The following is a 25627-nucleotide window of genomic DNA, read 5'->3' on the forward strand; positions in this document are numbered from 1 at the left end:
GGGGCTTATTGCTTTATAAAACAAATATATTATTCATACTGCTAAAAACTTGACATTCAAAAGCAAATCTATAAAGTAAATATTTGAGTATTTGGGTACTAAGGTAATCGCATTCTACTCAATTTTATTTCTGAAGCAAGGCAGCTAAAATGAGTTCGAGGTTAGAAATGTCCGTGCAAGACTGTAAACGATCGAAGGTTCCACAACAGAAGTGCATTTAGTACAAAATAAGCCTTGGTTTCTGTTCAAACAAATTGTGGAAAAGGTGGACAGTAGTAAAGTGTTTTCCTAGTCAAAGTTGTTTTACTTTGGGAAAATGTCGTCATTACATTATAAAGTATAATATCATACGTTTCAGTCCACTACATTTCATGTGTTTTTTTACCTTTAACACTTGAGCACATATAAACTCTAGTGCAATCCATTAACTCAAGTATTTTTTAATGAAAGTACTAGAATTGTATCTAGTATTTAAGTAATAAAGATGCATTTATGCAATGTGGTATTATGCTTCAGAATGTAAGGTAAAGAAAGGTTTAAATGAAAAAGACACTATTATAAAGAACAGATGAATGCACCCAAGTAGAGTAAAAATACTTTGTAAATTGTACATCAAATTATATTACCTTGATGTTTTAGACTTAAAAAATAAGTTAAACATTGTGAAATCTTTTAATGATGTATATTAAAGAAAATGTGAGAAAGTAATAAATTAAATTAAACAAGTGAGTACTTTCTACATTTGAAGATTGAACATAGAAATTCTAAATAATCTCAATTTAGGATATTACACTTGCATAACATTATGTTCTCTCTTCATCCCTTGTCTCAGGTGACACTCTATCCACCATCGTACCACCAGAAAAGTTTTGGGCATCATCATGCCCCTTGATTTTGTGTTCTTGGATGCTTGTGTTGGATATGGCAGCAGTCTGTCTGTAGATTCCAGACTTTCTGATTTTGCGTGTAGTGCTTCGAAACTGAGCAATAGCTTGTGTAATATTGTCAGTAGTCCACTGTTGGCGGGTCAGTGCATTCTCTACTTTAAAGGGACCGTCTCTTGCACGACGAACTCCAGAACAGACCGCAGTAGTCCGCAGCTCTAATCCCACCTCATGAATCAATTTGCGCAGGTACTTCTGAGTTTCATTCACACACTGGACCTCTAGTGTGAAAAAACATATGAAAGCATATTTAAAGAACATAAACAGTGCTTCATCTAGTATTTTGAAAAACGATACAGTGTACTAACCCAAAGTGAAATGTGGTGGTTTGAAATGTATGCATCGCAGGCCCGTCAGAACGGGAGGACTTTTACCATGAGGATACAATAATCCCTTTAGTGCAAGCTCATAAGCCTCTTGAGTCTGTAGGTCTACCTGAGAATACCTGTACAGAGGACATGTATACATACTCAGAAACAGACACATGGTGCATTAGCCATGTAACAAAGTCTGATAGCACAATTAGAGCACATAGTATGTAAATATAAAATGTTATGATAACTTACATAATTAAAGCTTTCTGATTGGCGCCCTGTATCATCGCAAGGACTCTCTCTAACTTATCTTGAGTAACATGGTCTGAAGGACACATCAATGAACAAGGTTAGTCAAATTTAGTTAGTCATTTTTTTGTGCATTTGCTTTAATTTTTTTTAACAGCAATAATGATGCTATCATAAGCATTACCGTATGTGGTTCTCTCTACGACTCGACCTGTGTGACAGAAATTATCTGTGGCTTTTCCAAACTCCCCCTCAAGTGTGTAATCCTTCATAAAAAACAATCCTATTAAAATTCTCATATCAAAACAAACATAAAAGTGTGTACACAACCGTGTAAAGAACGCTGCATTAATAATCACTCATTGTAGTTTTAGTTACTTGGTGATAAAAAGTGTCATGCAAATTAAAACATTTTAAATGTTTACCCTAGTAACATGTGATTTGCATAGACGCTCCAGCAATCCATTTGTTTTCCCCAACCCTAAAACTGAAATTTAGAAAAAACACAACTAAGCTTTAGCTTTTAAGCAGATCACATAATTTCTTATTATTTACATTTACACATTTGGCAGATGATTTTATCCAAAGCGACTTACATTTCATACAAAGTATGTGCAATCCCCTAGAATCAAACCCATGACATTGGTGTTGCTCAAACAACTGAGCCACAGGAAATCTATTATGAAATGTCGAAACCTCACCTAATACTCCAGAGGAAAAAGCATCCAAGCGATGACCAATTCCAACATGAACCTTGCGAAACTGTGGCCCTGTCACTAAAACGTAAAAAACAGAGTATAACTTTGAAAGTTACAGTCTATACCAGGCTAGCAGCAGTTATGCATTAAGCAAACGAGAATGTACTAACCTTGAGGATGGTCAGCTAGTGAAGGGACCATAGAGGGTGATAATGTAAGATCTGTAGAGCTGCTGTTCTCTCCACTGGATAAAAGCTGAAACTGCACAGCTAACCGTGGTGGTGGAGGGCAGGAGTTTAGTTCTTCAGAGAGAAAATTTACCTCGTCATAATTCCCAGTACTACTATCATGACATTTTTCATAGAGTAGTACCAAGGAATGCCATGCAAGTATAAATGTTATACTCATTCACTACCGTAGGTACAATGGTATTACCGTCTAATGCTTTACTATAAGATAAAAATGTAATTTAACTGTCATCTTAAGAAAAACGTATAATAACGTTACCTTTCAGTAAATTTGACTCTATGGTGTCACGCACAAGCTTCCAGTGAACACCCTGCGGTTTGTACACAGCGAACAATCCGTCTAGTTTACGAAAAAGACGCACAGCTTGGGTGCTCATCTTTACTCAGTATCGAATGTTAAAAGAATCAAATAAATATACAGTCAGTTATAGAAATGTTACGAGACTTGCGTCCAAACCACATGAGGCTAACAACATGCAGTTCTTTCTCTTCTGTTGGTGTTTTACCATTACCACCACATTACTGCCCCCTGCTGGATGAGAGAGATTTAGCCCAACAACAACTACTGTGTATAATCCAGAGCTTCCCAAACTTCAGAGGGGTTAAGTATTGGTAGTAAAACACACTAATATAATGCAGATAATATATTTAGTTTTGTAAGGGTTTAATGTGAATTCTGTGCATTCACACATGTACAATGCCGGATTTACTAAACTAGTAAATTTCCAGGTCTTATTGTATTTTGAAACCTTACTATAGTAAATATAAAATCATATTTTCATTTTCAAAAGAATTCATTTTAATATTGGTGATTTTACTGAAAATTATATTTTAATTTCTGATTTTAAATTCCGATTCCCCTGCAAAACCGATATGACCCACTAGGTGCACGGCCCACAGTTTAGGAATGGCTATAAACCAGTAAACTGATTATGAAATCCAAATTTCTCTTTAAATATTAATAGGAATGTGAAACAAAATCTCGGTAAGGTGATAAAAATCTAATAAAAATAATAATCATTTAGTTTTAATTTCTTAACTCCAAATGCTGCTTTGTTACAAAATACATAACTTTTTTAGTTGGTAACTTTTGTGTTGTTGGTGATATGTCTGGCTAGAAGTTATTTATGACCTGAACCTAAGTAATATAATTCACATATTAACAAGCTTGATAATCATAATGAGTTTAAGATAAGAATGTACTATGAAGAGATTGTTTTTTAGTTTTGACACTTGGTGTTTTAAAGCCAAATTAATGCAAGACAGATGGAGCACAAAATGATTTAAATCAATGTACTGCCTATGCATAGTTGCAATTCAGGCTCTTCATACTTCACAGGTATAACTATACTGTATCTGATACTGTTCTTAATTTACTCAGAAGCACTCTCCTATATTTGTTTTTTGTCACGTTAGGGTGTAGTGCTGTCTAATGTTCTAAACCAATAACATTGTTGACTAAGTAGGCTAAGCAAATAAAATATAGTCTAATAACACGTTTAAAAAAAACAGGAACAACCACCAGACTCTGTGATGCCCGATTGACTTTTTACAGTTCACACACTTCAGAACTGATCATGCGAAGGTACTGATTCTTGCTGTAACATGATTTTGTGTGTGTGTGTGTGTGTGTGTGTGTGTGTACACGCCAGTGTTGAGTGAATAATTTGTGACTTTAATAACTTTCCCCTTAAAAAGTAAAGTAAGGCAATACTCTTATTTTTCTGTAATTCCACTACAATTACTTCAGATGTAATTGGACTAAATACTGTGTAATGTATAAAGTCTAACTTTAAAATGCATGCATTAATGGTCAAGAATCTTTCTCACATTTGTAATACCTCAGTCAGTTAATAAGAGTACTTTATGTAGTTTTATATCATTTATTTGAATGAATTAAGAGTCGTTTCGTGTCTATCCTTGAATCACTTAACTAATCAAGGTTGATAGAGGATATACAAAGTAATAAGTAACAAAATACTTTTTGGAGAGAGTCATTTGTACAGTAATCTAATTACACTATTGAATATGTAATTAGTAACTTGTAACCAATTACTTTTTCAGAGTAATTTACTGGTACGCGCATATACATAAGTTTGTGAAGAGAAATAATGAGCAACAGGTGTTGCGTGATTGAGAACAACAGCTTTGTATGGAAGAAAGTAAAATCTATTCATACAAGATTTAAATGGTGATGTACAATATGTCCAGAGCGAACCATGTCTTTATTTCTTGCTAATTTATAATTGACTGTGACCGAGAGCAATTCGAGTTGTCATTGTGTTGAAGTATACGGTTAGCAGCAAATCCTTTGTAATACCTAAATCAGGATGCTGGTGAGGGGGCTAAAAGGACACATGAGAGTGTTTTGCATACGTATTCCAAAACTAACAGGCCATTGCCATGGAAATAATTAGAAAGTACATGCTTAGAACTGCTCTGTATTTTCATATTCAAGAACAAATTATTTTCCTGCCATTTAGAGCATACAAGATTATATCGCTGCTGAAACCTCCATATCCACAAGTCCATATTTTTCTAATAAATCATTATTTTTAGTCACCCTTTATGTTTGTCACTTTGTTTTGCAAATATTAATCCAATAAAAAGTACTAAAAAGTGCTTGCCAACTTTGACAACATAGTATTTATTCATTTAAAAAGAACAGTGTTTTTTTCCATTTCTCGGAAAAAAGTTACTTTGGACATCCAAGGTTCAGGAGGACAGCGATGATATGTAAGATGATATAAGCTAAACAGTACCTATCTGAGAATGAATATAAAGAAGAAAATGGTAAATAGAAATGAAAATCATTTAATCAGTTTTAATTTAATTTGGCTGATAGGTTTTCACCTTTTATGACATACAAACGTTTTGTATGCTATAACCGGATATAACAGGAGTTTTCTTTCAACCAGGTGAATCCAACTTCAGCTTCAAATGGTGAAAAAAAGTAAGTTTCACTGAAATCCATCTGTGTAAATATATGTGACAGGTCAAGGATTTTTACCCCAGAGAGTTACAAAGATGTTAATTATTAAGTAACAAATAGTTTGGGGTTTGGGGGTTTATCTATCAATTCCCAGATAGTGGAGGACATCCTGTCAACATTCAATAAAGCTTTGTGATTGTAAGCCAGAGTGTGTGTGCGCATTAGTACCCATATGTGTGTGTGAGTGAGGAAAAAATGGTGTTTGTGTGTGTGTGTGTGTGTGTGTGTGTGTGTGTGTGTAATGGACTGAATATATTCAGTGGAAGTGGGTGTACTGCTTTAGTTCCCAGATGCCTCGACTGGAGTAAAGGTGCATATATACATGTACAACCTGTGGTCTCACCTGTGCATGTAGAATTGTGTTTATTAAGAAAGCAATAGGGCAAGAAAGGGCAAACAGGGTAAGGCTTTTACTTTCTCTCTGAGGGATTATTGTTATGTTTTTCTTTCCACCAATCATCCTTAAAATGACAAAGATCACATGCAGCTCTGGGTTAAACATTGACTCACTAAAACCTCCTTGACAGGCTTGTGAAGTATAAACAAAGCAATGAAAAATGAATGTGTCCAAACCAGATTTTGATTAATCGACACTCATGTACTACTTGGCATTAAGTTTCTGGACTTTCACTTTCATGTGGTCTTTGTTTTATTTTTTGGACAGATATCACAGATATGGGACTGCAGATGAAGCCGTTTTTGCTGGGCACTGCATTCGCAGGTGTAGCTTGCACAACTATCATCGTTTTGATTCTGTCACTTGCTAATCGGCAGACTTTGGATCAGCCTTACTTGACACAGGTAAAAAGATGATCAACTGCCAGTCAAGAGGCTTTTAAACATATGAACTAACTAAGTAATATGAACTAACAATGAACCTTGTCCCTTTCAACATTTACTAAAAAGTTTAATGGTATTTAATAGCATCTAAAATATTTTATAGTGTTCTATAGCGTAATTTATATTAACATTATTTTCTATTTACAATATTGATTGAAATGGGCTAATAGACAATGAATAGTTGTATTAATTAACATTAACAAACATTAATAAATGTTGTAAATATATGTTGCTTATTGTTGGTTCATATTAGATCATTCATTATGTTGATGAGTAGAACCTTATTGTAAAGTGTTGCCGAGTCATGTGAAGTAAGGTAGTATAAGTGGCAATTGTGGAACATTTGCATTAAGGAAATATTCATCAGACAGATCTTACGCCAACTTAATTTTCCTATCTGCTGAAACTCATGGTCGTACATACATGGATGTCCTGAGCTAGATATCTTTTCTGTTTATCAGATTGTTCTTCCAAATATAGTCCTTACTGATCTTTGAAATTGTCATGTTAGTGGCTCATTGCTATCCTCCAACCGCTTGTCCTCTGAAGGGTCACAGCAGGTCTAGATATCTCAGCATCTTGGATAGTAACTGTTTGCAGGTGTTTAAATACAAGTAAAAAAATAATTTACAACAAATGTCATTATTTTTGTTATATATTATATTATGTGTTATATTATAAAACTGCATAATAATAGGTTGAATAATTTGGATTAAAATGAGGTTGACATAGATGTTGTTGTTTGTATAACAGTACAGTATTTGTTTGTATGTGATGCATCTGACTTATTTACAAAAAACAGTATGTTTAGCTAAAAATGTTTATCTATTTCCTATTTACAGCATGTTTATGGTCAAACATTTTTTTGATCACACATTTTTCCATTGTACCATTCTTCCCATTAAAGTTTCTCTTTTTATAGAAAATATATTGTCTTCTCCACTGAAATTCAAAATTGCCTACAATATTAAAACTAACTGTGTTCATTTGGTAAATTTAAGTAAAATTTAAAAAACTTTAATATTATATTTTATTTATTTTATCACCTCACTTAACCTCTCTTTGTGAACGTTTGTAATTTTACATTTCAAATACCATAACAACGTGTGTTAAATAAACAAGTGTTTCTATTCAAAAGTTTTTTTATTATTTAACTATTAGTTTAAACATTCCTGTAGCGTAAAATCCATAACATGTTTACTTAATGTATTAAGTAAAATCCTTTCCCTCAGGATGTGTGTGGTGTGTTTAGTTCCAGGAAAGTACTCACACCCATAAATTCTTCCAAACTTTAAAAAACTCTTTGTCTGACTTCCTCAGTATGGGATTGTGTTTGACGCCGGCTCCACTCACACTGCCCTCTTCCTGTACCAGTGGTTGGGGAACAAAGACAACAACACAGGAATAGTTTCACAAAAACTGAGCTGTGATGTGGACGGTGAGCTGTAGAATTCCATGTAGAATGACAGCCGAAAAACAAAAGCAACAAATACTTGTTTTATACATCCATAGATTTAAGTGTACTATGTACCCTTACTCAAACTTATATTTGTCAAAGTATATTTTGTTCATGCTATATTTTAACTACTGTAGGTGATGGCATATCCAGTTATGTCAAAAATCCTCCTGGAGCCGGAGAAAGTCTTAAGAAATGCTTAGATGTTGCCAAAGCAGCTGTACCAGCAGAACAGCAGAAAACCACACCTGTATATCTAGGTGCCACTGCAGGCATGCGACTTCTTAGGTCAATGTTTTGTCGTAGCGCCATGGGAAAATATCTGACCATATTTCCTGAAATGATTCATGCTAGATTTGATATAATCTACATAGAATATTGACAAAAATGCGTATCATTTCTTTTGCAGCATAGAAAACCAAGGTCAAGCAGACACAATCCTTAAAGAGGTCACCAACACAATCCAAAGTTATCCTTTTGATTTCCGAGGGGCTCGAATACTCACCGGCATGGAGGAGGGGATTTATGGCTGGATAACCATCAACTACCTCTCAGAGAGATTTATCAAGGTTACTGTGGCTTTCGGATTCAAATGTGACTGAATCATTTAACATTATGCAACATTTTCCATTAAGCCATTTTTAGGGATCCATAGTTTTCAAAAGATTGTTTAGTCAATAAAACAGTTGCTCTCAATCTGTCTCTTTTGTTGAAACCTCATATGCTTCAACTCTCTAAATGGTTGTCCATGCAGCACACATTTGAGGGAAAATGGGTCCACCCCAAATCAGTACAAATCCTTGGAGCTCTAGATCTGGGTGGCTCATCGACGCAGATCTCATTCGCCCCGAAAGACCCAGTGAATGTCTCAGGATCAGCGTTTACTCTCCAGCTCTACGGGTACAAGTATGAGGTTTACACACATAGTTATCTGTGCTATGGGAAAGACCAGGCAATGAGAAAACTTCAGGTGCAGCTTCACAAGGTAAGTTTTGTCATGTATACAAGTCTAACAAACAATTGCAAAGAAACATTGAATTTGAATAGAATTTTTGGTGTGTTGTTTTTACTTTATCTAGATGGCCGGATCATCATCAGTGATCAATCATCCATGCTATCATAAAAATTATAACCTCAATGTTACTTTGGCTGACCTGTACAACTCCCCTTGTGTGGAGAAACCAACCAGCTTTGTACCTACGACTACAATCACTTTCACAGGGACCAGTAACTCTTCCCTCTGTCTTTCTCTAATGGAAGACATTGTCAATGTGACCAGCTGTCCATTTTCTCCAAACTGTGGCTTCAATGGAGTCTATCAGCCTCCGGTCAATGGAGAGTTCTTTGTGAGTATTTCTTGCTTTATTCAATCAACTTCATGAGCTGCCTGTGGGTATTATTATATATAGGTCAGGAAGGAGAACTTCACTATTGTAGGGTGCTTTACATAATGGCTATGATGTGTCATAGAAAATACTTTTTATCATCCATTTTACATGACGTCATTGAAAGTATAATATATATAACAGTGTGGGAATCTGGCAATAGAGTAAAAGAAGGAATTCTCAATTTACAAATGTGAAAATAATAAAATGTTTCTATTGACATACTGTATATTATATTATGGTGCTGATATTTTCTAGGAATGTTTGATTCTGTTTGGACAAGCATGCAGTCAAATATTTATCTGCAATAAAGCTGTGCTTTTTGTGTGCTATTCTATTCCATCACACAGCAATATGTCAAATCAATACATCATTTACTACAATTATGATTTGAGTGTCTGTTATTTTGTGTGTTCATCACAGGCTTTTTCAGCATACTTTTACACCTTTGAATTTTTCGGCCTTGTCCCTAAAGCTGAACTGGCCAAGGTTCTTGCCACTATAGACACTCACTGCAGCAAATCCTGGAGCATCGTGAGTCACATGCACACTAAGAATACTGTGATAGTGAATTCTAATAGAAGTCAAGCATTATACATTATAGTATGCTTTGTTTATGTTTCATAATTTTATTAAATACAGCCGTAGAAAAAATTAAGAGACCGCTCCAAAATCTGCAATGTTCACAAAGAAAACAAGTTCCTATCCATTTAAAACAACATAACAGTTTGTACATGTATTTTAGGAACAGTAAAACAAATATATGTTAAGCTAGATTTCTTTCACTACTTTCAGCGCTATTGCGTTCTCTCTGTCTTTCTCATTGCTGTTAAGTAACTATTTCATTCCGGAAGTTTTTTTTGGTTGAAATTCAGACACTGGAATTTCCACAATAGATGCATAAATGCTAATTGAAGGCAAAACTGGAGTAGTCTAAATTTTATTCCATGGCTGTATGTGTGTTGTCAATTTTTAGTTGCAATGTTGATTGTTAAAGTTCTTTATGCAGCTTGTTGCTGAATATCCCAAAATTAAGGAAAAATATCTGAAAGACTACTGTGCTTCTGCTCATTATATTATGACTATACTACTGAAAGGATACAAGTTCAACAACACATGGGATAAGATCTCTTTTGAAAAACAGGTGAGTAGCCCTTAGTTTTGGCAAGTTACATTTTATTAATAAGTATTTTGTGGCGTTTTCTTGTTAAAATATTTATAGATTCAAACCAAAACTGCACGAAATACTGCACCAAGCTAATTTGATACAAAGTATCTTTTGTCTTTATTTTGTTTATTCGTTTTATATATTTTACAAACATGATTTAGACCTTTTTACATCATGTTCATTACTATGAAGATCAATATAGCTCTCTGTTTTATAAATGATTAAAGACATAATGTAATGCATTATATTATGAAATACTATCCTCAAACGCACATTTTAAAAGAAAAAAATGAATTTTACAGAATTTAACTTCTTACAAATTGTAAATTTGTATAAATGTAAACCTAGTGCTCCCGGTTGCGACTGGTATCTCGCGAGGTATTGTTTTCTTCCATTTATTGATCATTGGTGTTTGGATTCCACGTCACAGGGCCTTGTTGGCTTGCTCATATTATTTGCTAGAATGATCCTGCTTGTTCTATAAACATCATGCTCTGTGCTGTGTTTGACCTTCTCTATGTTTTTCTGTTTTTCTTCTTTTCTCCTATGAAGCTGCTTTGGAACAATGCACAATGTGAAAAGCGAATATATATCAAATTGAATTGAATTAATGTAAAAAAAACTGTAATTTGAGGAAATGTTACTGTTTTCTATAAAGATTTTCACATATTTTTTAAACACGGTAAAAAAACGTCAAATTACAGAAAAAGACCAATTTAGTATAGAAACAGGGAAAAGCTCAAATTTGACAGGATTTAAAAAAAATTGATTTTAAAAAATCCCTAATTGATTTTCGGCACCCCACCTGGCGGAGAAAATGCACTTTTTAACAGATTTATTTTACGGTCTATTTTTGACATATGGTAAAAACCGTCAAATTACAGAAAAACACACATTTTCAAGAAAAATTTATTTTACAAAAAATAGTTTTTACGCAATATTTCTGCCGCCCGCAGCTGCCGAAAAATGTCTGTTTCTTGCAGGTTATTTTACAGATTAATATAACTTCTTGCCATAGTACATTGTGATGGTGGTAAAACAGGTAAACCAACAATTTGAAGGCATTTTATACACTAACAAGAAGTGACTTGCACACTGTGCCTTTTTACATGTACATGAATTTTCTACTCACATGGTTTTATGATGTTAACAGGTGGCAGACACAGATGTTGGTTGGACACTGGGCTACATGTTAAACCTGACCAATCTGATTCCCTCTGAACCTTCCAGAGCAATAACAGGGGTGCCTTACAGTCAATGGCCTGCTCAGATTTTCTTCATTGTATTTGCCCTTTTCCTCAGTCTACTTATTATCATCTTTATGTTTATTAATAATCCAAAGCACTAAGTCATGTGTGTCTTGGGTGCATGTGTGCAGATGTATACATTAATATTTATCACATGCTACCCCAAAAAGACATCATGTCCTCTACAAAAGCACTTGTTTTGACTGCTGTTCTTGGCATGACATTCTCTTTTCTAGCATAAGCTAAATTGGGTTAAGTAGATTTTTAATGTATTGTCTTTGTTTGGAAGGTTGACTTGTTATACCTCAACGATTTACTCTATAATGTTAATCCAGGAATTTGAGATGCTTTTATTTTTCATATATAAACTTAAACAAAAGGGTTGTAGATTTTATGTGCATTCTCTTGTTTGGATTCACCTTAACTCAGCATTTACAGCTAGGAAGTGTAAAAAAAATAAACTTCTTGTTATATTACCAACTGTCAGATTTTAATGTGTAAAACAATATTGCGCTTTGTACATATTTATTAAATACAAGCCTCATGGCCTTTAAGCAACAAAATATTTGCAGTTAATATTTGTTTTTGTATTTTTTGAAGTGCTTAAATATGCATTTATCTCAACAGCAACCAGATTTCTTCTGTGGTTGATCTCTCTTCAATGCTTTGTGTTCCTCCATCTTTTGTCTCTTCTGCTGCACTAACATCCTAATGATGATGAGAAACAGGTCATTAAATAAATCACATAACCCACACTCAAACTTAGTGAGCAATTGCTATGACAGGTGTTGTTTCTTTAATTCTTACTCAGCTAAGCTCTTCATGCATTCTGACACATTATCTCCAGTTGCAGCACTGCACTCCAAGAAATTAATTTTATACTCCTAATGAAGGAATAGACAAAAAATGTGTAAAAAAATAAGGTTAGTGTAACACAAAACTAACACAACACCTTATAACTGTCATGATTCTGCCTGCTCTTGTCTTGGTTTTCTGGTCTAGGGGCAGAATCATGACAGACCCACGTGTTTTATGTGGAGAGAAACATATTATTGTCAATCAGGATATAATATGCGTTCTCTCCTGTCTCGTCATTTGGCCCTGCCCCTCTCGTTTCTAGTATAGCTTTCCTCCTGTGTCTCATTACCCACTCCTGCCCATTGTTATTTCCTTTGTTAGTCTCCCTATATAATACCCTCTTGTCTATTCTCTTGTGCTCGTTGGTTGTACATGATCCCTTGCTTGTACGTGTTCATGTATCCTGCACTGTTGGAGTGTTCATGTTTCCTAATAATTCTATTGAGTGTTTGCTAGTCTTGTTTAGTTTTCAGTTGGTTTCTTGTTTAATAGTGTTTTCCCCATCGAGGGTGTTTGTTTTGTTCCTGTTTGATTATTAAAGTCTATTTGTTAACCCCTTCATTCATCCCTGCTGCCTGCGCTTGGGTTTTTCCACTACCACGTTCGTGACAATAACAAAACATCTAGGACTACATTTGCCTAGGGTGACATTGTTTTCTTACTCTGGCGAGATCCTCCCCTTCCTGAACCTGAATTTCACGCCCAGCACAATCTCTCTTGTTGCCGAGCAACATCATGATGACATCATCGGGAGCCTTTTCCTGTGTGACATTGTCATAAATGGTTAGATAAAGGAAAATAAAGAAAATACAGCCGTGGAAAAAAATAAGAGACCATTTAAAATGTTCATTTAATCAGCATTTCTATGGTCATTGCACTCCAGTGTCTGTTGGGTTTCAAGAAAATCAAACCTCAGGAGTGACGTTACATTGTCCAACATCAATGTGGACTGACAAGAAAAACTTGGATAAAAACTGTGGCTATCACATACATTTTGTTTCCTCAATACATGTACAAATATTTCTGTTAAAAGTAAATATGAACTTGTTTTCTTTAAAGTTTTTCTCGTACTTGTACTCATAAAGATACCTCACATAACATACCTTACAGAACTGACTGAAATTTTTTATTTTTTGATAATGTGATTGGAGCAGAGTTTTTAGTTTCAGTGTGTTGTGCTTGGTAAATTGCCAACTCACTAAATAATCTGTATCGGTGAGTACCAGAAAAAATATCGATTCTCATACTCCGTCTTTAAAAATTGGTATCGGGGCATCCCTATATTGTTAGTAGTTCTCAGAATGAAACAAACATTATAATTTAACCAATACACATTCCTATAAACAGTAAATTCATAAAAACTTTAAATAATTTTGAAATGGTCTTTTAAATTTTTCCACAGCTGAATGTATATTTTCACAATAATTTGACCTTAAATTTTACAATAGAGAGTTGTTACTATAAGATTATTATTTTTTAATAGTAGCTACCTGAACTTGAGAAATCCAGTCTCGCACAGAAATAAAACTCTTCGATGATGTGATGTCATACATGAGAATAAGGCCATCGGCCCTGTGAAACACTTGTGTTGTGATGCTGTGAAACCTTTGTTTTGAAAAATGTTTTTTGTTAAAATACACACATCAACAAACCTCTTTTGTATTTTATCTGCTCTTTTTGCTTATTGTCATACCTCTCTTGACCCGCTGTGTCCCATATCTGCAGTTTAACAACTCTGTCACGAAGCACAACGTTCTGTACACAGGTGTCAACACCTGGGTGTAAAGCACATTAAATGAAACTACACTTATCACAGAAGACGAGAATGTCCATGTTTGGTCACATGACTCACCAATCGTAGAGGTGTAATCCAGACTGAACTCTCCTCCGTGAAAGCGTCTTACAAAAGACGTTTTTCCTACAGAGCTGTTTCCCACCATCACCACATTAAACTGAACGACTTCCATATCTGAAACTGTTCAACAGAGAGTATGTTCATATTAGAAATGTGACTTTAATCATTCAAATAAATGTTGCTTACTGTTTTTTAAAACTGTCTGTTTTTTTCCAGGGCTTCCATCATGCTGTGATGCTCTTATCATCTGGTCCAAAGAAACCAGCCGAGCGCCGGTGTCTTCCTGTGTGGTTGGAGCATATTGTAAAGGTTCTTAATTTCTGGAGCAGACTTAAAAAAATAAGCAGGATGTCTCAAATAAAAGGCGCAAGAATTGCAGTATATACATACCGTGAGATCATCATTACTTTCAGGTGGGGTCAGCCCACCAAGGTCTCTCTTGCCTATATTTGTTCGCCTGGATCCAAATTTCCTTTTAGTTGATGGTGAAGTCCCTTCTTGGCCAACAGAGTTAGTGCTTTCCTCTGTCTGAGAGCTATTTGTAAGTGTAACAGGTATATCAAGATACTTTTTATTTTCTTCATTATCTCTGGTATCGTGAACTTTAGATTCCTCAGCTACTGCTTCAAGGTCCTTCTTGAGGCTTTTTGTTTCCTGTTTGTTTTTATCTTCAATCTCATCCTCCTCATCATCTTTATTTTCATCTTCTCTTTTTGCTTGAAGTTGCTGTCTGGGATTCTTGCGAGTCGAACCCATCTTTCTTCGCCGTCCCGGTGAGCTGATTTCAGATGGATTTTGTGATTCTGTCACTTGGAGAGATACATATTTCTCTATGCCTGACCCTTGTTCTGGTTCTGAGTTTTCTGGGGTATTGAAATGAGATGTTTCAACAGGAGTTTTTGCTAAGTTTGGTTCATTGATGATTAATTGATAGTCAGTGTTTTGTGAACTTAGAGAAGTCTTTTTTAACGCTCTCTCTATCTCGCTGAGAAGTGAGTTGTCTGAATGCTCAACACTATCGTGAATTATCTGATCACATTTTGCCTCTTGTACTGCGCTAGCTTCACCGTCCTGGTCTTCTTCTGGTGCAAACTGATTGCTTTCAGATTCTTCTCTCTTCTTCTTTTCTCGTTTTCCTCCTAAGTTTTTGCGAGTTGAGCCCATCTTTCTTCTCCTTTCAGGGGTAACGGTTTCTGATCGTGGATGTTTTTCTGAAGGCATCAACTGATGTGATTGCTCCAACACTGTTAATTGCAACTGATGTTCACTTTCAACTTCTTCTAGACTTTTGGATTTTTCTACATTTTCAAGTTCTGATGGTCCATCATATTTTTTACCTCCTTTCATCTTATTTGCACTGACAAACATTTCTGATTGTAGATTTGTACTAAATGCTTCTGAAGGCGCTTCATTGGATTGAATCTCCTCACTCACCAAAGACAGGCCGACAATATTCGTTGACATTTTTTTCACTCCATCCTCTGTTTCAAAAAATATTTTTGAAGTAGCTACTGGATGTGTGAGACTTTCAGTGCTTCTAGTCTCTTTGAACTGTGTATTTACATCCAATTTCGTCTCACTTTCTCTTTCACTTGTTGCAAATTCTGTTGTGTGCTCTTCTGATGTTCTTTCACTATCTCCATCTATTTCTTTTGATTCTATTTCTCTTGTTCTACGCCCGCTTCCTCTCAGTGTCTTGCGGGTTGATCCCATTTTTCGCTTTTGAGCAGTTGGATTCATATTTGATTGTATGTTTTCAGTGTGATACATTTCAGAAATTATAATTTGATTTTGAAGAGGGTTTGTATTAGAATTTGGATTATTTTGCTCTAGCATTTCGGTTTGATCTGTGTTTTCTATCTGATTGTTCAGTTTACTTCCATTATTCTCAATGTCATGGCTCTCTTTATTCAAAGATAAACTAGACGGGTGCTGATTCGCATGAGTTCCTGTCATAGTTAATGACATCAGATCTTCAAGAATAAAGTTCTCCAGTGGTTTTATGGTATCTTCCTTGGTTGTAGCATTTTTTGTTTCACCATCTAGTTCTTCTCCCAATTCTCTCTCTTTCTCCATCCCCTGCCCTCTCTTTGTTTTGCGGGTTGACCCCATCTTCCTCTTCTGCACAGAACTGCTGAACACTGACTGGATTACTCCATCCTCTATTTGAGGAGTTCCAAACGTGACAACAGGATCAACCTGAATTTGGTTTTCTTCCATTGACAATGCCTCAGACAAAACAAGAGTATTGGATTCTCGTATCTCTGGTAAATTGTCGTAAGCATCATCTTGAGATGGTCCAGTTTGTGTTTGAGATATATTTGATGAAGATGTTTGCTCTTGTTCTAATGTAATATCACTATGCCACTCCTTATTTTCAGACAGGTGCTCACATAGTTCCTGTACTGATATTCTCAATGTCCCTGGGGTTTTCTCTTCATTATGTCTTACATCCATTATTTTTTGCATTGTGTCATGATCTATTACATCATTCTGCTCTTGTATTTCTGAGGGTGGGTCCATGTCTTCCTCCTTTGACTCTCTTAAATCTTCTTTATATTTGTTTCCTCTGAGTGGTCTGCGGGTTGACCCCATTTTTCGTTTGTGAACAACTGGATTCAATTTTGAGTTGGAATCTTCTCCATGAGAATCTTTTGGACTGATGCTGATTTCAGTTTTCTCATGAACTGTGTTTGAGTGTTGTGCACTTTCAACGGCAGCGTCTTGCAAGACAAGACCAAAATTAATCACAGTTAAAACGTTCTCAATATATTCAGATGATTTCAACCCTCCCTGGTTTGAATCAGATGATGTATTATTTTGAAGAAAATCTGACTCAAAAGTCCTATTACTCTGCAGTGTAACTGTATCTCCAACAAACTCAGCTTGTCTCATGAAAACATTATTATCACAGAGGTCTTTTTTTGTTCCTTCTTCAACAATTGTTGAGTCAAACATTTGAATCTCTGTTTGAATTTCCAAATGTGCTTCAGTGTCTCCCCCTGCTGGTAAACTTTCAGAATCTCCAGCATTTTCCTGAGACTCTGCATGACATTTTGTGGTAGTTTGTGATTCTGTGATATCCCTTATACTCTCTTCGGTGGATTTCTCAGCATTACATGACAACTGTATGATGGTTGAGTCCAACTCTTCCACAGGATCAGTAACGTTTTCCCCACTTATTTCTCTCTCCTGTTCTTTCTCATCATTGTTAAGTGTTTCACTTTCATCATCTTGTTCTCTGTCTTTTAGTTGCCCTTTATTTCCTCTCAGAGGTCTACGGATTGAGCCCATTTTTCGCTTGTGAACAAGTGGCTTTATTTTTAATTGTTTCTCCTCTTTCTGAGAATCTTCTGGGATCTCATTGATGTTTTCAAGTTCTTTGTGTGACTCTACAGAATCTCCAAATGAGAGACCAAAATCAGACACAACAAAAACATTCTCAGCATGTTCGGTTTCTTGACTTTCTGCTGGGTTTTTATGAAGAGTTGTATTTGTATTTTGCTCTTCTGTCAATACTTTATTTTGCTTTGGATTTTCTGTTTGTAAATCTAATTGACTGTCATTGTCCTGAATGTTGGTTATTTCTTTGAAGTCTTCAGTTTCTTTGCTTCTATCTTTTGTCTCATTTCTGGTGTCAAAAGCTGCATCGGTGTTGGCACTAAGGAATATTTCATCCCCTCCGCTTTCTTCATACACACCTTTAACTGTTTGGATATAGTCATGAACGCCTTCATCAGTAGCTTGGATGAAGAGTTGGTTTTGTGTCTGAAGTGTGACAGTTATTTCTGAGTGAATGTCTCCAAGAGTAAATATTTCTTCAGATTTTGTGGCCTCAATATTAGTTGTTGTATTTTCAGTTTCTTCATCTTTTTCTCCTCGAATGTCCATCTCACTTTCCAGCATGTTCTCAGAATCATCTTGTGGTGAATCATCTTGTGTCTGACATATGTTTGATGAAGATCTTAGCTGTTGTTCTAATGTAATCTCTGCATGCCCCTCTGCTTTATCCGCTGCATCATCACACAGTTCCTGTGTTGACTTTCTCACGGTCTCTGTCATTTCATGTTCTTCATTTTCGCTTGCATCTATAGATTTTATTATGTTGTCATCTATCACATTATTCTGCTCTTGGGTTTCTGAATGTAGGTCTGTGTACTCTTCTGCCACTCCTTCACTTCCTCCATCCTCTTTTTCTTCTGCACTTTTGATTTTTTCTTTGTTTCCTCTGAGTGGTCTGCGTGTTGAGCCCATTTTACGTTTGTGAGCAAGTGGACTTAATTTTGATGGTGAATCTCCTTGACAATTGTCTAAATTGATGCTCATTACAGTTTTCTCTCCTGAACCAACTAAGACATCTCTTAGAGGAAGACCAGCATCAGTCACAGCAGAAACACTCTGAGCATTTTCAGATGATCTTAACGCTTCCTGATTTGTATCAAGTGATGTGTTGTTTTGAAGAAAATCTGACTCAATAGTCATATTACTTTCTACTGTAAATGTGTCTCCAACAAACTCAACATGTCTCATGAGAACATCATCACAGATGTTTTCTTCTGTTCCTTCTTCAATAACCGTAGAGTCAAACATTTTAATGTCTGTTTGAATTTCCAAATGTGCTTCTGTTTCTCCCACTGCTGGTAAACTTTCAATTTCTCCACCAGTTTGCTGAGACTCTGCATGACATTTTGTGGTAGTTTGTGATTCTGTGATAGCCCTTATACTCTCTTCAGTGGATTTCTCCTCATTGATCAAACTTTCACTGTTTATTGTTTCATCATCTTGTTCTCTGTCTTTTCTTTGCCCTTTGTTTCCTCTGAGTGGTCTACGGGTTGAGCCCATTTTTTGCTTGTGAGCAAGTGAATGTAATTTTGATGATGAATCTCTTTGAGAATTTTCTGAAGTTATGCTAATTTCGGTTTGCTCAGAAACTGCTTCAGTCTCTCCTGAACCAACTAAGAAGAAATCTTTCAGAAGAAGACCAGTATCATTCACAGCAGAAACACTTTCAAGATTTTCAGATGATTTTAATGCTTCCTGGTTTGTATTAAGTGATGTGTTCATTTGAAGAGAATCTGACTCAATAGTCATATTACTTTCTACTGTAAATGTGTCTCCAACAAACTTAACATTTCTCATGAGAACATCATGGTCAAAGATGTTTTCTTCTGTTCCTTCAACAATTGTTGAGTCAAACATTTGAATCTCTGTTTGAATTTCCAAATGTGCTTCAGTGTCTCCCCCTGCTGGTAAACTTTCAGAATCTCCAGCATTTTCCTGAGACTCTGCATGACATTTTGTGGTAGTTTGTGATTCTGTGATATCCCTTATACTCTCTTCAGTGGATTTCTCAGCATTACATGACAACTGTATGATGGTTGAGTCCAACTCTTCCACAGGACCAGTAACGTTTTCCCCACTTATTTCTCTCTCCTGTTCTTTCTCATCATTGTTAAGTGTTTCACTTTCATCATCTTGTTCTCTGTCTTTTAGTTGCCCTTTATTTCCTCTCAGAGGTCTACGGATTGAGCCCATTTTTCGCTTGTGAACAAGTGGCTTTGTTTTTAATTGTTTATCCTCTTTCTGAGAATCTTCTGGGATCTCATTGATGTTTTCAAGTTCTTTGTGTGACTCTACAGAATCTCCAAATGAGAGACCAAAATCAGACACAACAAAAACATTCTCAGCATGTTCGGTTTCTTGACTTTCTGCTGGGTTTTTATGAAGAGTTGTATTTGTCTTTTGCTCTTCTGTCAATACTTTATTTTGCTTTGGATTTTCTGTTTGTAAATCTAATTGACTGTCATTGTCCTGAATGTTGGTTATTTCTTTGAAGTCTTCAGTTTCTTTGCTTCTATCTTTTGTCTCATTTCTGGTGTCAAAAGCTGCATCGGTGTTGGCACTAAGGAATATTTCATCCCCTCCGCTTTCTTCATACACACCTTTAACTGTTTGGATATAGTCATGAACGCCTTCATCAGTAGCTTGGATGAAGAGTTGGTTTTGTGTCTGAAGTGTGACAGTAACTTCTGAGTTAATGTCTCCAAGAGTAAATATTTCTTCAGATTTTGTGGCCTCAATATTAGTTGTTGTATTTTCAGTTTCTTCATCTTTTTCTCCTCGAATGTCCATCTCACTTTCCAGCATGTTCTCAGAATCATCTTGTGGTGAATCATCTTGTGTCTGACATATGTTTGATGAAGATCTTAGCTGTTGTTCTAATGTAATCTCTGCATGCCCCTCTGCTTTATCCGCTGCATCATCACACAGTTCCTGTGTTGACTTTCTCACGGTCTCTGTCATTTCATGTTCTTCATTTTCGCTTGCATCTATAGATTTTATTATGTTGTCATCTATCACATTATTTTGCTCTTGGGTTTCTGAATGTAGGTCTGTGTACTCTTCTGCCACTCCTTCACTTCCTCCATCCTCTTTTTCTTCTGCACTTTTGATTTTTTCTTTGTTTCCTCTGAGTGGTCTGCGTGTTGAGCCCATTTTACGTTTGTGAGCAAGTGGACTTAATTTTGATGGTGAATCTCCTTGAGAATTGTCTGAAATGATGCTCATTGCAGTTTTCTCTCCTGAACCAACTAAGACATCTCTTAGAGGAAGACCAGCATCAGTCACAGCAGAAACACTCTGAGCATTTTCAGATGATCTTAACGCTTCCTGGTTTGTATTAAGTGATGTGTTCATTTGAAGAGAATCTGACTCAATAGTCATATTACTTTCTACTGTAAATGTGTCTCCAACAAACTCAACATTTCTCATGAGAACATCATGGTCAAAGATGTTTTCTTCTGTTCCTTCAACAATTGTTGAGTCAAACATTTGAATCTCTGTTTGAATTTCCAAATGTGCTTCAGTGTCTCCCCCTGCTGGTAAACTTTCAGAATCTCCAGCATTTTCCTGAGACTCTGCATGACATTTTGTGGTAGTTTGTGATTCTGTGATATCCCTTATACTCTCTTCAGTGGATTTCTCAGCATTACATGACAACTGTATGATGGTTGAGTCCAACTCTTCCACAGGACCAGTAACGTTTTCCCCACTTATTTCTCTCTCCTGTTCTTTCTCATCATTGTTAAGTGTTTCACTTTCATCATCTTGTTCTCTGTCTTTTAGTTGCCCTTTATTTCCTCTCAGAGGTCTACAGATTGAGCCCATTTTTCGCTTGTGAACAAGTGGCTTTGTTTTTAATTGTTTATCCTCTTTCTGGGAATCTTCTGGGATCTCATTGATGTTTTCAAGTTTTGTGAGTGACTCTTCTGAATATTCAAAGGAGAGACCAGAAGTAGTCACAGCAGAAACATACTCAACGTGTTGGGTTTCTTGACGTTCTTCCAGATTTATATGAGGACTTGTATTATTTTGCCCTTCAGTTAATATTTTATTTTGCTCTGTGTTTTCTGTTTGTAAATCTGACTGATTGGCATCATCCTGAATGTTCACGTTGGGTAAATGTTCTGCGGCTACCGTATCTTTAAAGTCTTCTTCAATCAATTTGCTTTCATCATTTGTCTTAATCATCCTATCAAAAGCTGCATGTACTGAGTTTGCACCGAGTAACATCTCTTCTGCTTCACCTTCCAGCATTTTCTCAGAATAATCTTGAGGTGGACAACCTTGCTTCGGAGATATATTTAATGAAAATCGTAGCTGTTGTGCTGATGTGTTCTCTGCATGTCCCTCTGCTTTACCAGCCTCATCATCGCACAGTTCCTGTGTTGACCTTATCACTATCTCATTTCCGTCATCTTTTACAACCATCATAGTTTGTTTCATGTTCTGATCGATTACATTATTTTTCTCTAGAAATCCTGGTCCTTTGTCCTTCTCTGCAACTCCCTCACTATCTCCATCCTTTTTCTGTACTCCTTGGGAATCTTCTGGAATTAGGCTGATTTCAGATTGCTCGGAAACTGCGGTTGACTCTAGTGAACTTTCAGTAACAGCATCTTGCATCAACGCTTCAAAGTTTATTTTAGAGGAATGCTTTTCGATCCGTAAATCCGATCTGATATCATTATCCGGAACATTTGCAAGGCGTTCTGTCACATCTAATGTTATGATGGCTGATGCATCCAACTTCCCATGCCCTTCAGATTCTTCAATAATTTTGTATTTTTCACAGGTTTTATATTCTCCATCAAAAGCTGCCCCTGATTTTGCGTTTAGGAGAATCTCTTTTGCATCTTCCATAGATGTATCTCGAATGAAGTCATAGCTTTCTTTGTCAGGATCTACCCATGGTGGTCTGCCTTGTATTTGAGATGCAGACTGTTGTTCTTGATCTTTGGTCTCTCCCTCCTCTTCTTCATTCTCTCTTTCATCCTTAAGTATTTGCATTATAATGTAATCTCTGGCATTATTTTCAACATTGTCCTGGTCTTTCATTTCAAGTGCATCTGTTTCAGGTCCTGTTTTAGTACTCACATTCTCATTTTCCCTTCTGGCCAAAGTCTGAGGATCTATGCTTTGTTCTGTAAAATTCTCTACATCCGTGACAATTTCAGTCACAGTAACGTCACATATTATTGATCTTTCGATAACATCAATATCATTTCCTTCTTTAATTTCCACATAAATCTCTTGGTTTTCTGCCTCAGGAACAATCGCATGTGACACTTCATTATTTATAATGACATCATTTGATAGAGCCATAAGTGTCTCTTTTCCCTCATCCTCTAAACCGTGGCTGTCCGGCCCAGGATCGGTCATCTCAGGAATTGAACCTCCAGCTGTGGGTTCAGCATGGGTGATATCAGATTCAAGGGTTTCAGAAATCCTATGGACTTCTGCTGTAAGTACATCAGTGGAAATCTCAATGTTACCATCTTTAGTAGCAACATCAAGAGGGCAGAGTGAAGAAAGAGGTTCCTCAACATTAACCACAAGTTTACCTATATTTGTATCTTGTTTTGATGATGAAATAATGATATTTGGATCCCATCTGCATGGTTCCTCTTTAGTTTCTACTAATTTAACGGAAGCGCAGTCCTCTGATGTTGTGTGTCTTGAATCGGGCACATCTTGGTAGGGATCAGTAAATCCACACACTTCTTCCAAAACGTTATCTGACCGAGTGTGGGTCGAGTCAGTCACATTTTGACACACATTAAAGTCCTCAGCCTCAGTTTCCATATCCGATTTAAAACAAACCGACTCTTTATTGAGAAATAAGGTCTCGTGATTGCTAAATCTGTCAGATGGTGGTTTTGTTGGATCAACAAACAAACATGCAACCGATTGGTTTTTGGTTTCAATTTCAGCTGAAACATCAAGTTCTTCTGTTCTTTCAGATGAGAGGAGTTTATTTGAAACAAAAGCTGATTCTGTGTGGGACGATGTGTTTGTAGGACTTTCCTTTCTTTTCACATCATCCCACGTTTGCATCATCTCCTCTAACATGTTGAACTCTGCTTCACTGCTTTTGACTGCTATCCGTACATCATCTGTCGTGTTTCTTAAAGTTTCTTGTAACTCTACATTTTCTCTGTTTTGTTCTCTATTTCCTCCAAGAGGCCTACGGGTCGACCCCATTTTTCTTTTTTGTAAGCTGCTGGCCAACAGGGTTTCGAAGTCAGTTTTTGCCGCTGTGACGACATTAGATTGGGCTGTAGATTGCTCCATCGCCATATTGCTTCCTGCTTCAAGGCTTATAGTCTGACTATACGAGGATATTTCTTGATGGTGTATAGCATCGGTTTCTTTACTTTGTGAAACAGTAACAGTAATGTTTTGTGCCACCTCAAGCCCCCCTCCAAACCCAGAGCCCTGGGTTTCTTGGGATAGATCGTAAGGAGCATTTCTCTGTTCATTTTTTGTTGGATAAATTTGTTCTACTTCAGTGGTTGATCTGTTTAGTTGGGTTTCTTGTTCCTCACCAAACTCTTCAGTAGTCCTCAACTCATCACATGGTTCAAGATTACTCCCACTTTTAAACCCACCGGCCTTGTTGCGCATTGATCCTATTTTTCGTTTTCTTTCTGGCATGGGTGACTCTGCATGTGGAGAACTCGCTAAGCTTGTGGTTTGATTATCAATGTTTACGCTTGGCAGATGATCAATCTGGGCTTCTAAAACAATGTCATCCGGTTGGTTGGTGGCGTTGACCTCATCTTGCCCATCAAACTCATTGTAATCTTTTTCCTCATTAACTCTGAGACCTCTGTTGCTTCGTCGAGACGAACCAAATTTCTGGTTTTTCTTAGATCTTCTGCCTGACATGGTTCTTCAATTGTGGCTGATAAGACACACAATGGGCATAACTTATTTTTAAAAAATCAAACTTTTTATAAGAACATGATTAAAAAGGAAACCAAGAGAGCATTACAGATGCGTCACATATGTATGACTCATTGCAAATGTCACGCATGGGCTAAAAGTGAGGATTTCTCAAAAGCTTTTTGGTGATAAAATGTTTTAAAACAGTGTACTTACATGTTATTTCTTATATCTATATTTAAGAGTTACAGTGTTGCCCTATTGATAGTCACATATAAGTGGTTTTCACTTAGCTTTATTCTCACATCATTAAATACAGTAATACTTAAAGTTCTCAAGAATGTGGAAAATACGTGACAAATGGTAAAACACTCATTCAATCAGTTATAAAACTACAGTATAATACACGCAGGTTAACATTTAATACTAAAATATGATTAAATTATTAGATGTTGTGATGTCGTAAATAACACCAGATCGAATATTCGGTCTATTCAACAGCAACAGTTCAACAACACTTCAAAACTATGAAACACGACTTGCTAAGTAAATACAAATAATTTATGAAGTTCAACCAAACCACACATGTACATGCATAACATTGCGTTTCCAAATGCAAATGATAAAGGGTAACAGAGTGTAAATGAGACACCTGCACCATGACAAAATGAGACGTTACCTTGCTGACCCTTTAATAATCCATTGGGGGTTTTCTAAGCAATGAGAGTAGAATAGCTTTGGGTATTTCTTTATTACGGGCTGAGCTCGTGTAGCTTCCTTTTCACTGAAACCCTCAACTTCCTGCACTGTTGACACACAAAGCATCATAAGCTAAGTGTGAAGTGTACATTTACAGAGCTGCTGACCGATTTTCCTGTTTAAACCACTCAAAGTTGTCGAAAAGTCTCGCTTTTAAAACTTATTTTGCAGGCATTAGCATGCACTATTACCATTATTAGAAGCTCTTTCTACACAAAGTTTAGAGCAGTATCTCAAGTGAGATCTTCATTTCACAGTTTTCATTTCTCAGTTTCACAAACATTTTCCAATCATCTTTAACAGCACAGCCCCCTACTGGCCCCTCTGTGTATATTTAAAGTTTACCTAATAGGATTCAATGCACGCATTAAATAGGACAGGTTGTTG

General features: G+C 36.2%; 3 protein-coding genes across 10 annotated transcripts; 1 reads left to right on the forward strand and 2 right to left on the reverse strand.

Annotated features, from left to right (window-relative positions):
* Window positions 1-2994, reverse strand: trub2 (TruB pseudouridine (psi) synthase family member 2). Its single transcript, XM_079460899.1, has 8 exons — window positions 2713-2994; window positions 2376-2507; window positions 2209-2283; window positions 1933-1994; window positions 1692-1773; window positions 1511-1583; window positions 1253-1389; window positions 1-1165 (listed from the first exon to the last, which is right to left on the reverse strand). The coding sequence occupies exons 1-8, from the start codon at window positions 2828-2830 to the stop codon at window positions 804-806; spliced, it is 1041 nt and encodes a 346-aa protein (XP_079317025.1). The 5' UTR covers window positions 2831-2994; the 3' UTR covers window positions 1-803.
* entpd8 (ectonucleoside triphosphate diphosphohydrolase 8) lies at window positions 1357-12017 on the forward strand. Of its 7 annotated transcripts, none has more exons than XM_079460895.1 (11): window positions 1357-1607; window positions 5372-5406; window positions 6110-6246; window positions 7606-7723; window positions 7879-8029; window positions 8151-8310; window positions 8496-8726; window positions 8821-9087; window positions 9550-9660; window positions 10136-10270; window positions 10847-12017. In XM_079460895.1, the coding sequence occupies exons 2-11, from the start codon at window positions 5394-5396 to the stop codon at window positions 10898-10900; spliced, it is 1377 nt and encodes a 458-aa protein (XP_079317021.1). In that variant the 5' UTR covers window positions 1357-1607; window positions 5372-5393; the 3' UTR covers window positions 10901-12017. The 7 variants fall into 7 exon arrangements, with proteins under 7 accessions (XP_079317021.1, XP_079317016.1, XP_079317022.1 ...); XM_079460890.1 differs by having other exon boundaries at window positions 11448-12017; XM_079460892.1 differs by lacking the exon at window positions 1357-1607 and adding an exon at window positions 4012-4038 and having other exon boundaries at window positions 5299-5406; window positions 11448-12017.
* On the reverse strand, window positions 12012-25320 carry rab44 (RAB44, member RAS oncogene family). Of its 2 annotated transcripts, none has more exons than XR_013786947.1 (9): window positions 25161-25320; window positions 14645-24500; window positions 14441-14537; window positions 14252-14374; window positions 14093-14154; window positions 13890-14004; window positions 13062-13160; window positions 12349-12425; window positions 12012-12249 (listed from the first exon to the last, which is right to left on the reverse strand). XR_013786947.1 is itself a non-coding variant. In XM_079460889.1 (9 exons), the coding sequence occupies exons 2-9, from the start codon at window positions 24482-24484 to the stop codon at window positions 12162-12164; spliced, it is 10521 nt and encodes a 3506-aa protein (XP_079317015.1). In that variant the 5' UTR covers window positions 24485-24500; window positions 25161-25320; the 3' UTR covers window positions 12012-12161. The 2 variants fall into 2 exon arrangements, 1 of the variants encoding a protein (XP_079317015.1); XM_079460889.1 differs by having other exon boundaries at window positions 14093-14174.
* Between the last annotated feature and the right edge of the window lie 307 nt (window positions 25321-25627).

This window comes from Barbatula barbatula (assembly GCF_947034865.1).
Source record: "Barbatula barbatula genome assembly, chromosome: 7".
Classification (NCBI taxonomy): domain Eukaryota; kingdom Metazoa; phylum Chordata; class Actinopteri; order Cypriniformes; family Nemacheilidae; genus Barbatula; species Barbatula barbatula.